This window comes from Hesperophylax consimilis, chromosome 1, assembly GCF_061612785.1.
Source record: "Hesperophylax consimilis isolate HC1 chromosome 1, BYU_Hcon_1.0, whole genome shotgun sequence".
NCBI lineage: Eukaryota > Metazoa > Arthropoda > Insecta > Trichoptera > Limnephilidae > Hesperophylax > Hesperophylax consimilis.
In genome coordinates, this window is record NC_142836.1 from 22,613,436 (window position 1) to 22,626,947 (window position 13,512).

General features: G+C 35.8%; 2 protein-coding genes across 2 annotated transcripts in view; one reads left to right on the forward strand and one right to left on the reverse strand.

Annotated features, from left to right (window-relative positions):
- Positions 1-935: 935 nt before the first annotated feature.
- On the reverse strand, positions 936-10,008 carry LOC149426458 (uncharacterized). Its single transcript, XM_089631174.1, has 7 exons — positions 9,782-10,008; positions 8,825-8,965; positions 6,499-6,819; positions 5,414-5,506; positions 2,052-5,225; positions 1,882-1,961; positions 936-1,779 (listed from the first exon to the last, which is right to left on the reverse strand). The coding sequence occupies exons 1-7, from the start codon at positions 9,807-9,809 to the stop codon at positions 1,327-1,329; spliced, it is 4,290 nt and encodes a 1,429-aa protein (XP_089487300.1). The 5' UTR covers positions 9,810-10,008; the 3' UTR covers positions 936-1,326.
- Positions 10,009-10,198: 190 nt separating this feature from the next.
- Papss (3'-phosphoadenosine 5'-phosphosulfate synthase) overlaps positions 10,199-13,512 on the forward strand; it is a 58,480-nt gene continuing 55,166 nt past the window's right edge. The window contains exon 1 of the mRNA XM_089631193.1: positions 10,199-10,387. Coding sequence (XP_089487319.1) covers positions 10,352-10,387 — 36 coding nt within the window. The 5' untranslated portion in view covers positions 10,199-10,351. The remainder of the gene's footprint in view (positions 10,388-13,512) is intronic.

Here is a 13,512-nt window from a genome sequence, read left to right on the forward strand (position 1 = left end):
AAGTCCTCTAAATGTGGAATCATTAAACTGTTACAAACAATCCAAAACTCTGATTAAGCTTTTGGTTAGCAAAAGTATTTATACACAAAGAGATATTAAATTATTATGCAACTTAATATATTACCTGATCGAGGGATATTATGGTTTAAATTGTTCGCAAAAACTTATCGTCTGATTCAATTCAAAGAAAAAGTAGGTCACACACACAACACGAAGTTTTGAGCATGTGACAGACCATGCTATATTTGCATCATGATGCGTATAGCGTAATGTGTCACCTACCTAAGTCTAAATGAAGGTCCATTCCAAAAATTACTAATAAATATTGATATTATCCATCAAATCCATTGATTGTATAAATATGCCTATGAGTGTGTTGACTGTGTTATTATATGTCTATGTATTTTGTGCCTTTGTATAGAAATGTTATTTTTCTGTATCTTTGTTCATCCATTAAACTGTTTGGCAGCTTAGTGCTGCTTAAAATGAAGAATAATTAAATTTTACAGAATGTATAGCGGTTAGGAGGCAATCTCGCCATTTAGTATAGTATCACCTCTCCCACTTCCGTTTTGTTTATTTAATTTTATATTTTGTCTGAATCATAAATTATGACCATGATTTTAGTATGAAATGGTTCTGTGGCTTACATTTTTTTATGATATTGTAATAAAAAAATTCAAGGTTTCAGAACAAGATAAGCGTTTTTAATAAGATAAACAAAAAATGTTAAAATTAAGCTGCGCACTGTGAACATCTGAACTGATTTGTTGAGCGGTGTACAGGTTAAAAATGCCAAAGATGTCTATTTATTTAAGTGTACCAAAAGTGTGGTAAATGTTTGATAAAGCAAACTTGGGTGAGGCAGGTAGTTGGGGGACAAGTTATGACATTAGTATATTCAAAACATCAGTTTTATAAAAATAAAAGTTTATTATGATAAACAAAAAAATAGTCTTTTGAAATCACATTACATTTATCAAAACACTGTTAAATATGACTTTCAACATTTCAATTACTGCCCCAGAAGGCACTTACAAACTACATTAATGACTTATTTTAATGGAAAAAAATAGCCTAATGAATTTAAGAATCAAAAAGAAAAACAGTAAAATCAACAAAATAAATATAGTAAACAATAAAAAAAAAATCATATCATGGCCACATGACCATTACTTGCTCCAATGCAATTGAAATCCAACACGGCCCATTTCATGAATTTATCATTTCACATAACCACTGCAGTTATTTATTATTTGGCTAACTGTTTTAATATGTATCATGAAATGGTAACAATACAGTCCAAAAGTAGGACTTTAGGTACATTTAAAACGGACCTCTGTGTTTAGAAGAAGCCTTTAATTTCTGCTGTATCTTCAAAAGTTTGCTAGAGTCTTTCCTCGGACACCGTTTGCCATACAACATGTCTTGTTTGAAATTAATAACATTGGATGCCAGATTGGTGTCTACTTGTAGCAATGCCTTGGGAGTTTTCTTCAATGGCACAATCTTAAAAGATGTAGTGCTTCCATAGTCAGATGCGGAGATGCTCCTAGTGGGCTGTTGCCTTTGCTTCTTGACAACTTGAAAGTCTCCGGCGGTGCAGGTCCACAGTGAGTCAGTTTCCAGCTTGCGTTTTGTGCCCAATGCAATATTTTCAATGTTAACTGGTTCCACTTCAAATTCTGTTGATGCCACAGCCTTGATCTTTGTTGCTGGTTGCTTGTTCGGAAGTATGTTAGAGTTGAGCTCTCCCATCGGTTGCGACTTCCTCTTTTCCTGTTAAAATTACATCAGAATGTATTAGATTACGTTGCAAATACGAAGAAAGATATGAAAAGTTCAAATTCTACCACATGTAGAGAATTTATTTATACTAACCATTGATTTATCTTTGGATGAAACAATTGTGAAGGATTTTTTCGTAGAGAATGAATTCTCATTCAGGGTTTGGCAGTCATCTTCATGAAAATAAAGAAAACAATTGTTAGTAACACAATGCTGAATGATTCCCATTTGATGAATTGTATGTATTGCAATTGAAAACTTACCAGATGAATCAACTTCCATAGAGCTACAAGGAAGTTTGGGAGAAGTCATCGTTGTTATTTCTTCTATTGATATTTTGGAGCTTCCACTGCCATCCGGAAACTTTGTAATACTTTTATTTTGATCTTTTTGACCAAAGCTAGTTGACAGGCTTGCATCAAGTAAACTCTTTTTCAATTGCTTTGGTGTGAGGCCAGTTGTATTGGACGCAGATGCATCGGTCGGACTTTTTGTAATTTCCAATTTATTTTCCAATGACTCGCTCAATTTGGAAGCACTGCTCGAATTCAATGAAACCCTTTTCTTCGAATTAATCAATGTTTCAATATTTTTCAAACTGCTCAGCAGACTTGAGTCAGAAATCAATTTACTGCTTGGTGAATTAGATTCATAAAATCCAGATGAATTTGATCGACTGGTTGACAAGACAAGTTGGTTGTCTTCTTTGATGGAGTCATTGGCTTTGGATGTATTCTTAGATTTATCTAAAGATAATATCTTATTGGTACTGTCCGAGAGGCTCACACTAGAGACAGGTGATTTAGGTAATTTACATGTCTTGGGTGTGGACATACTGCCAGCAGTAAGATTCGCTAGGAGCTCATTCGGTGTAATTCCATTAACGCTGATTGTCGATAGCGACAACACGTCACTTTCAACATTTGCAATCGATTTAGCCGTGTTATTCAAATCAGCAATTGACAGTTGTTTTGGTGATTGAGCAACAGTATTTGCTTCCAAAAGATTTTTGTTTAACAAATTTGGGCTAGATTTCTTGGGTGTTTCTGTTTTCATGAATAAATTGGAGCTAGATTTGTTAGGCGTTTCGGCCTTCATGGACAAATTGGAGATAGATTTGTTGGGTGTTTCCGCCTTCATGGACAAATTGGAGCTAGATTTGTTAGGCGTTTCCACCTTCATGGACAAATTGGAGACAGATTTGTTAGGCGTTTCTGCATTCATGGACAAATTAGAGATAGATTTGTTAGCCACTTCTGCTTTCACGGACAAATTGGAGATAGATTTATTAGGAGTTTCTGCTTTCATGGACAAATTGGAGACAGATTTGTTAGGCGTTTTCGTGGACAAATCGGAGCTAGATTTGTTAGGCGTTCCCGTTTTAATGGACAAATTGGAGCTAGATTTATTAGAGGTACTGATTAGTGTGGTGCTCTCCCGTTTAGAATTGTTAAAAGACTTGTCAGATTTGGAAACATTATTCAAACCAATGGAAGACCTCCTTTTCTCAAAACTCGAATTTGCTGACTTTGTAGCGCTCAGAGTACATCCAGACAATCCTGGGAGACTATTTGATAGAACATTAACTTCATCTTTCCAAACAGCGGACTCAATTGATTTAGAAAGCTTACTAGACTTGTCACTGGCATCTTCACCAGGAAGTGTAATTTCAAGCACATCTTCATCGGAAGAAATGCTCGCTATTGATTCATCTTCATCACTACAAATGAAGGAGTCCTTTTCATAGGAGTCATTGTCGCTTTCCCCACTTACGGAATTCAGGGATTCACCCTTTTCTACAATTTCATTAGCTCTTATTTCTTCTCGTTCAGACTGGTCCATGCTATCTCCAGATTGGTAGTTGGAGCCGGCATCGCTGGCCTGCGAGTCATGGAACACTATTTGCATGGCGTCTTCATCTTCCTCATCTGAAGAAGAGCCTACAGACTCACTTTTCTTGGTGAAAGAGTTAGTTTTGTCCCTTTTCGGTGTTTCATAAGAGGATTCTATCTTCTGAGATTTGTTTGTTACAGAAGTATTCTTAAGGGAGGAGGGACTTCTGGATTTGTCTATGGTGGATTTTACAAACGGAGTGCTGGTAGCAATACTTTCCTCATAATTAATATCAGTTATATTTGCATCTATATTGTCGGAAGATTTCCTATTTTTCTTATTAGATTTCACAGTAGATGTATTAGGAGAAGCTGTTTTCAATGGAGAAGTGTAGACTATACGCATGGTGGAAGATGTAACTGAATCATTTGCTTTACTTTCTGTTGCAGAAGCATTCATCGATGCGGATTTTACAACTTCTTCGACATCATTATCCTCCTCGTTATCACTGAATTTTAATTTTAAACTTCCATTAGATTTCTTTGGGGAAACAGACTTGTTTCCATCCATTTCAACATTGCTTTGATTCAATGACACTAAACTGCGTGTCGATAGATTGTGTTTTTCTGCACTAATTGATGTATTTTTTAATGATGCATTCAATTTACAATCACCAGAGAGTGCCTCTATGTCATTTTCAGGCAATCCTTCATCAATTGACATATTTTGTAATGATTTGTTCTTTCTGGGAGATCTACGAATGGAATTTTGCGACAAGTTACAAACCTCAGTACGAAGTTCATTACCCGAGGAACTAGTATTATTTGATTCGGTGGGTTCCGTCTCCTCACTAGTAATGTTATTGAGAATGCCTTTGGTGGGACTTTTGATTTCATCAATACTTTTTTGTGAACTAGATTTGTTCAGTATTCCTGTAGAAGTATTTGTCACACTATCTGAAGGTGATGGAGAAGAAACGTTTTTAGGGAAAGAATCATCTGAATTCAATGCAGATTTTGATGAATTCGGTGTTTGCTTCAAAGACTTGTTGGGTGTCAATATTTTCGGTGTGTTTGGTGATTTACCGTCAAGCACAGTTGAGGAGACATCCTGCATCTTGGGCGATGCAGTCCCTCCGATGAGTTCACTCTTGTTGAGAGATAATGTTTTGGGTGTTCTTGATTTCCGATCGTTCCTTGCCAAGGAAACAGCTGGAGACATGGGCGATGCTGAAGTGCTATCAATCTTATTGGGAGTTTGTGGATTTGGTGTTTTTGGCGATTTCTCACTTTTCAAAGAAACGCTGAGGGATGACATAGGAGACGTGATAGTGATGGATGGCGATTTAGATTTCCGATCCCCTTTTGTTAGTGAAGTATTCTGAAGCAACATTGGGGAAGCAGGTGTGCTGTTGGCTTTAGAAGGTGATTTAGGTGATCTCTTGGATGAGGAAACGTTCAGTGTTGTCATGGGTGATGCAGATGTACTGTCAGTTTCTTTTTGATCTTCATTTTCTTCAGGAAGAGTAGGCTGCAGTGGAACCACACTCAGTCGTTTACCTCTCCGAGTTATTGGAACCTGAACCTGATCAGATTGTTCTTCTCCTAAAATAAATAATACATACATAGTACATTATTTATGGTAGCAAATTATTAAAGCAGTAAGAACTAGATAAGCAATTAATTATTAAAAGTTCATAATATTTAAACAGATGCATTTTGTGTTCTCGTTTTAATTTCGAAAGTGAGGATTTTATGTTTTCAAATGATTTTTTTACATAATTGTTACTCACTCAGAGGATCTTCAACGACAACATTCAACTCGGTACTAAGTCTCCGGGATCTTCTCAGAGGAGTCAGTTCCTGTGCTCCATCTGCATCAGACCCTAAAAGACAATAACTCAATCACTTTAACAAATAATGTTTCATAACATTAAACTTCAGCGAAAAAAATTTTTTTCTGTACTTTACCAAAACAAAAGTTTGTTTATAAAAGGAAATAGGTAATTGAAATTGCAGCATTCTACACAGAATTTGATTGAAGGTTTTAATTAAAAGTTTAGGAGAATATTAGCAAAAAGTTGCTTGACCAGAGGAAAATAATGAAGGATTCAATTTACAAATAAAATAAGAAAAATAATAATTTTTAAAAAATTGTAGACACATGTTATTTGTACAAAAAAAACTTTATTTTTATTTATTTTTTAAAATAAGTAAGTACTCTCTCACTAATCCGCCATTCTGAAATCCGGGCAAGTGTTCAATTGGTTAAGGCGGCGGATTAAAATGCATTCATACAGAACATGATAAAAATGAAAACAGTAATTTCGTAAAAACAAACAAACACCGTTCCATTTTTGATTTAAAGTTAACGTCATGTTTACAGTTGCGAGAAAACTGTTAAAATATAAATAAGTGACTGGTAAAATGATCAGCAAGAGCATGTTAGAAGGCAGTATAGTACATAACTGAGTGTGAAAGAGTAAGACAACCCGACCCATCAGTGTACAAAGCTTGGCTCGAGTCTGGGCAAGCGGCAGATTATTGAATTAGACACACAAATACCGGCGAATTAGAGATTTATTTTATTTTTAATTTCTTGATTTGCTCTCAGCTAGTAAAAATAGATTATAGTAGTTGTTGGATATGGTTTATTTTAAAATAATAATTATGTAAACTGCGTGATAAAGTTAGTAGCTAAAATCGATTGCAAAAACATTTCATGCATTTAGAACATTCCCAGGTTACGAATAACATTACAATATTAAAAAATCTCCTACTACCACAGCAGAAAGCGGAAAATGTTGCTTGTGTCGTGATGGCGAACTTAGCCGCGATGCAAACTCAGCCACTGATCGGTCTTATTTATCTAACATACCTCCTATGGAATTACGCTTCTTTCTTGGTTTTGGGGAATCCACAAGGTTTTGTAACAGGGAGTTCTCAATCTTCTTCAGCATTGTCTTCTTTGGTGTTTTTGTGTTTACAATTTGAGAAGCAGGCGGGGAGGACTTGGTTTGCGGGCTTTTCTTCAGGCCTTCGGGGGAACACGAAGAAGGTGTCCTCTTCCTCAGGCTTCGGCTGGGGGTGTCTTTGGCGGGAGTGCCACATGAAAAGGAATCCTTTTTTGTGAGCTCCGCTGTTAGAAAATCTGGAATTGGGTTTTCTTCCATGATTTGACCCAGTTTATTGTCCCCATCTGTAAAATCCAAAATACTCAACTCAATAACTTAAAATAAGAATTAAATATTGTATTCAGAAGAGTTTTAGATACTAATCGCTAGGAGCCTAAAGCACTGCAATTGCAGTGCTTCCTTGTACATTTATTTTGCCTATGGAAATTTCCTCTAGTGGATTAGCTAACCCATAGGAGCCGGCAAGAATATTCATGGTATATTCATATGGTAAGGCCATAGACATATGAATATTAGTAGACCTGCCCTAAGTGATTAAAAGCGTATTATCCCCACTCCCCATACCGGTTCCATTGGAGCCGGCTGGGCTCGCGTATGGCTCAAGTGAAATTTGAAAACGTGACGTCATCATTCTTGTGCGAACTATGGTCGAGGCATCATCGGTTCATTTTACGAAATAACACGGCAAAATGTTGACTTGTGATATGAAAACTTGTAAAAATAGATGTGAAAAAGAGAATAAACCCAATTGTCGTATTACATTCCATAAGTAAGCATTATTTTACTTTATTTTAAGCTTATTCACACTGTATTATATGGATCAGTTTTAGAAACATATACTATCACATCACAATGTAGCCATTCTCAAGTGTGCTCATCGTTGTTTACTGGGGTAAGTAAATTATGAAACATTTGTAAAAGTGTCTTAACTAAATACTCTGAAACTAACTACGACTCTGCAAACAGAAGAAATTTACTTTGCCGAATTTGGACTTCGCAAATTAGTTAGTAACGTGGCGAGTAATTTGCGCTCCCATGTAAAAATGTCTATTCATTCAAAAGCAGATTTTACTTTTAAGAACTAAATGGTGATATTATAATGCGAGATGCCTATTTACTGCCAGATTGATTTATTGACGAATCACAGTCAGCTTAACCCACTTCGTTCTTCAACAGTTGATTTTACCCCTCGCCATTATCTTCTCGTCTATTAATTCCTATGTCTGTGGGTAAGGCCAACAAGACAATACCATACTCGATGAAGTGTCATTTTGATTTGTGCGTTTAACAAACCCAGTAAAAGTAATATCCAAAGGTAAAATGAATGTACAAGGTCGACACTGCAATTGCAGTGCTTCGAGACGTGCGTGGTCACAATTCTTCAACACTGCAATTGCAGGGCTCTGGCTCCTAAGGGTTAAGACAAAAATAAAAATGTCACTTTATCAAGAATGGTATGTTGGTTTTGGTGCGCGAGTGAAGAGGGGATGAGTTTGTTTTATTTTATGACAACCACCGCAGTGCGTTTCAGTCATTGCGCATAGTACGAGTTTCCAAACACTGTGTCCCTTCCATCACACCGGTACATCTCGTTAAAATATATTGCAAGAAAAATAATACATCAGGCGTTCAAATATAATGTAATTTCACAAAGGCAAATCAATTTTGAAACATTTGTAAAAATGCAATCCCAAAATACTACAATCGACGATGCTGTAAATAAGCCACACGCTAGGTAAATAATTACTATATTGTGTACATCGACATAAATACAAAGACATGTTATGTTCATACTAATCGAACAAAATATATGGCACATTACTGTTTCCAGATTGAAATCGTATAACGAAACACAGAAGAAAAGAATGCCCAAAACGAATTTGTGTGAATGAAATAACATTATACACAGCTCAATGAACGGAACGGAACGCATTAGAAGATAGTCATTCAAAGAATATATATATATGTACGGGTGAAACGGCAATATTATTATTAATGCCCATTGTTTCGCTTGCCTCCTCGCGACACCAGTTGCAAGCCTTAAGGGGCCCAATAACGAGCAAGCATGTCCGCGGCAAGTAAGACGTCACAGGCAAGCGACGAGCATTTTGTATCCACTTCATGCTCGCCTGTCAGTGGGCCGCTTTTACTCTATTTTTAATGAAAAAAACGAGCAAGCAGAGTAGTAGAATACGACATACTGTCACTATTCTTGTTTGTGGCTTATTATTGTGTATATAAAAAAATAAAAATATTTTCAAGGGACTAGAGATGAAAGGTTCTCTTTACCTGTTTCCATGACATCCTCAAGGTCAGGTTTAATGGATAATCTTTTGGTGGGCCTTTTCTTCGTGGGAGTGGATGCAGTTGAACGAAGATCATCTTCTTTATCCGACTTCTCAACAGACAAGCGTCGAGCAGATCTTGTCACTGAAAAAGCAATGTAAGATGTTTATAACATGTATTGTTAAACAAGGCACACCTGTCATGCAGGAGATGTTTTTAATGTTTCGACTTGAGTAATGTACTTGAAATGCTAAAAGAACCTACAAATACAAATAATAATAGGCTTGTTCCAATAATGACAGAATAAATAATTTTAAAGAGTAAGAATAATTTAATTTCATATCATTTTGACAGATTATAACCTAATGATGCCGTTTTTGGCGGTTATTTTATGGAAAAAAAACCCGTAGAAGATCAGCATCACAAATGCTTCATAACGTGCGTATGAAAAATAAAAACCAAATAAGTACTACAACAATACACGCTACAGCAGTTGGTGCAGATTGCACATCTGACCCTGAAGCTAAATACGGTTAGTAAATAGAGTGGTTTATTCCATTCAAACTCAAAACTAGATAGTTATTTGGCGGGAAGATGAGCATCTTTTCACTTTGTACGACAAATAACATTGATATGACGTTAAATTTTAAAATATCGAACGAAGAGTGGCAGTTGACATTCAAACTGGTCAAAAACATGCATTCGTATTTTGGGCATTTGCACAAAAAACTACATAATATGAATACATTTCGAATACGGCAAAAATTAAGCAAAGGACAGTTTGTATACCATCATTCGACGTGAGACGTGACATAATTTAAGAAATTTTTAACAGTCCTTAATTGATTTTCCAACCAATCCGTCATTTTAACAAAATAATGATAAAATTCTACTATTTAAATTTATACTGACGACGTAATATTGAACGACATAAAATGAAGAAGTTAACCCGAAACTCACCTCTACCGGTATTACTGAGACTATCCATCGCGAATTTTGCAATCAAATTGGATTTCTGCGGCTAAACGACAACTCTCGTCGACCAAATTCAAAACACAATGAATCGAGATGTGCAGATGAGATTTGAACTTCAACACGTGTTGCGCTACGAGTTCCATAGATGAAAATCATGCTCAGAAACTTAATAATAAAAAAAGTTAAAATTAATAAATGTGTATCTTACCCGGGAAGGCGGGGTAAATATTTTCCCCTGGACATGGCAACCCTTCCCATCTGTCATGACATGGGTGACATGTGTCAAGCGCTAAATCTGCTGTGAAGCTGCGTTAGGCATAATTTGGCACGAGCAGAAAGCTTTGAAAAGCTGAAGCCCAAAGCCTTCCGCCGCGTAAAAATATTTAACCTAGCGTTTTTCTAATAATGTTTATTTGAAAAATTTATGAATTAATTATTACTTTATGTTATAACAGTGATAACATCTTCTTGACTCGATTTATACGTGTGTTTTGATATGGATATTTTAAAATCAGTTATTCTGTGATAAATTATATTGTAAGTTACTATTTAACGATGGAAACTACGGAAGTAAAAAAGAAATTGAAAACAGTAAGTACATATCTATTTATTGCTCTTGTAATTCAGGATATTATTTTGTAGTTAATGTTGGTAAGGGCGGAACCTTGGGCCGGAAAATTCACCCGTATTACGAAATAATCAATAATAGATTGCGAAAGTATGTACCTAAATAATCTTCATATTTTAATTTTTTTATAAATGTATGTTCTATGAATGTCAGAAGTCCTAACAGATTGTTTTGAAAATCAAGAGAATAGTATTATTCAAGTACGTGAACTATTAGTATATAGTAGTGGCTGACGTGTGTAAAGTAAATACCGGGATGGCGAAAAAAATATTATTTACCGTTTACAATAATGGTTCATTGTTGACTTTTTATTTTATTTATTATTTATTCCCCACAAGTCCTACATTACGCACTATATTGGATTATTTTAAGCGCCTGCGCTCTGCGTGCACAAGAATATAAAATCGGGATAAATGAAAATTTATTGCCGAGTATTTTTTTCATAAATATGTTTATATAAAATAACTTGACCTTATAACATCTCATTCGAGTCTTTTTTATACCATCACGCAATAGTAATCGCGTGTACACTATCTACAGTATGATGTTTTCTGTGCTGGTTGGTTCTAGCAAAAAAGTAAAAGTAACGTACTAGTTTATTTTTTCAGATTGAAAAAATTTCGCCTGTGGCGCATGTTTAGCGATATTTGAAGCCGTCGCTTGGAATGAATTCCGAAAGTAAATGAAAATAAAATTAAAGATTTTCAAATTTAATTCTTTCAACGATTTTTTTGCATAGGCCTGTTTCGACCTCCGCTGCATTAAGATTCTTGTCTCTGCTTTACAGGTAGCGGCTTCAAAATCCGATGTAGTGCAATTAATTGGTATCAGAATTACTTAAAAATGTTGTGTTGTAAAATGAAAAAATAATTTACATATATAGGTATAGAAATTCATCAACACTTCGTTTCAGAATGAAATCGGTGGTGTGTTTTTATTCTCCGGTGTGAGACCATTTATGTAGAATCGGAACTTCCTTGAAATGTTTTTTATGCATGTTTAGTAACCAAATCTGAATAGACAGTTACTACCATAGACATATGAATATTAGTAGACCTGCCCTAAGTGATTAAAAGCGTATTATCCCCACTCCCCATACCGGTTCCATTGGAGCCGGCTGTGCTCGCGTATGGCCTCAAGTGAAATTTGAAAACGTGACGTCATCATTCTTGTGCGAACTATGGTCGAGGCATCATCGGTTCATTTTACGAAATAACACGGCAAAATGTTGACTTGTACTATGAAAACTTGTAAAAATAGATGTGAAAAAGAGAATAAACCCAATTGTCGTATTACATTCCATATATAAGCATTATTTTACTTTATTTTAAGCATATTCACATCGTATAATATGAATCAGTTGTTACTATCACATCGAGAAACGTCTGGACGCGAAACACAAAGCTGGTTGGTTGCTGGGAAGTAAATTATGAACATTTATAAAAGTGTCTTAACTAAATACTTAAACGAAATATTCGACTCTGAAAATAGAACCGAATTTTTTTGCCGAATTTGGACTTCGCAAATTTGTTCATAACGTGGCGAGTAATTTGCGCTCCCATGTAAAAATGTCTATTCATTCAAAAGCAGATTTTACTTTTAAGAAGTAAATGGTGATATTATAATGCGAGATGCCTATTTACTGTCAGATTGATTTATTGACGAATCACAGTCAGCTTCACCCCCTTCGTTCTTCAACAGTTGATTTTACCCCTCGCCATTATCTTCTCGTCTATTAATTCCTATGTCTGTGGTTACTACCCGTTTAATTTCAGTTTCCACTTCCCCTCCTCACTTCTTTCCGCTCCGTAACATTCACACCCGCATCTGATTTATTATATTAACTAGCTGACATGTACCCGGCGTTGTTCGGAGACTTGTCTCTGCTTTCTATGAATATAAAATGCTCAGATTATATATATAAACCTTCCGGAAGAAATTATCTAAATGATAGTGAAAACCCTATCAAAATCCGTCGCGTAGTTTAGAAGAACTAAGCACTCAAACAGACACACGGATAGTGACTTTGTTTTATACTATTTAGTGATGTTACACGAGTAGGATTGTTGTAAACAGGAGTGGCGCACAGTGGGCTGAAAATCGCCTTTCATAGACATAGAGACTTGAATTTTCAAGGGTATTTTTTTGGCTAGAAATGGATTCTGCTGATCATTACTATGTTATAAAATTTCGTACGAAGCAATTGCGTGTACAAATGAAGGAGTTGTCATTTTTTAAAGAAAAATTTGTATGGCACTGACATTAAAAATGAGGCATACAAATTTTTCTTAAATAAATGATAATTGATGATCAGCAAAATCCATTTATAGCCAAAAAAATACCCTTGAAAATTCAAGTCTCTATGTCTATGAAAGGCGATTTTCAGCCCTCTTTGTGGCGCCCTCTGTTATTTAAAAAAAAACATCCGTTGAAGTTTTCAATTCGCGAGTTTCAAGTGCTAGTATCGTTGAGTCAGCCATCGCCGGGTTCCGTAGTATAACTAAGGGCCCGTTCCCACTTCCGTTTTCAAATCGGGGGCGGGTCCCGTTTTCAAAACGGATGCCCTAGTGGCTGTAGTGGATGTATGGAGCTGTTCACACTTGTCCGACACGATTTGAAAACGGATCCGACATTTTTTGTCGGATGGCTCGCCTACGCAGCGCGTCCGTTTTCAAATCGTGTCGGAACACGCTCGCTCATAGTGTTGTATGGAGCTGTTCACACTTGTCGTCCAGTCGTTCCGGCAGAGTCCCCGCCAAACCCCGACCCCTCCCCGCCCGCTCCCTGTCGCAAGGAAGCAGGCACGCTGCGTGCTTGTATTTGGTTATTTTGTTAAGTAAATAAATCAAAACTACAATAATGGATAAGGAAATAAATCCCGAAAATTTAATACCACTGGTCGAAGAAAGAGTATGGTAATATTTTATCTTTAACCAAATAAAAACAAAACACTTGGTGTACACAACTTTTGTACATCAATATTTTTATTTTTATTTTTTTAAGTTTACTTTTTTTAAATTTTAAAGCTTTAATGAGATGCACGGAAGAGCTTATTATTTTAATAAACACATAATAAAAAATATTTGAG

Coding starts and splice junctions, on each gene's coding strand:
- LOC149426458 (XM_089631174.1), bottom strand. CDS start 9,809: ATGGATAGTCTCAGTAATACCGGTAGAG. Junction 5,507..6,498: donor GAAGCGTAATTCCATAGGAG/GTATGTTAGATA, acceptor ATTGTCTTTTAG/GGTCTGATGCAGATGGAGCA. Junction 5,226..5,413: donor TGTCGTTGAAGATCCTCTGA/GTGAGTAACAAT, acceptor TATTTATTTTAG/GAGAAGAACAATCTGATCAG.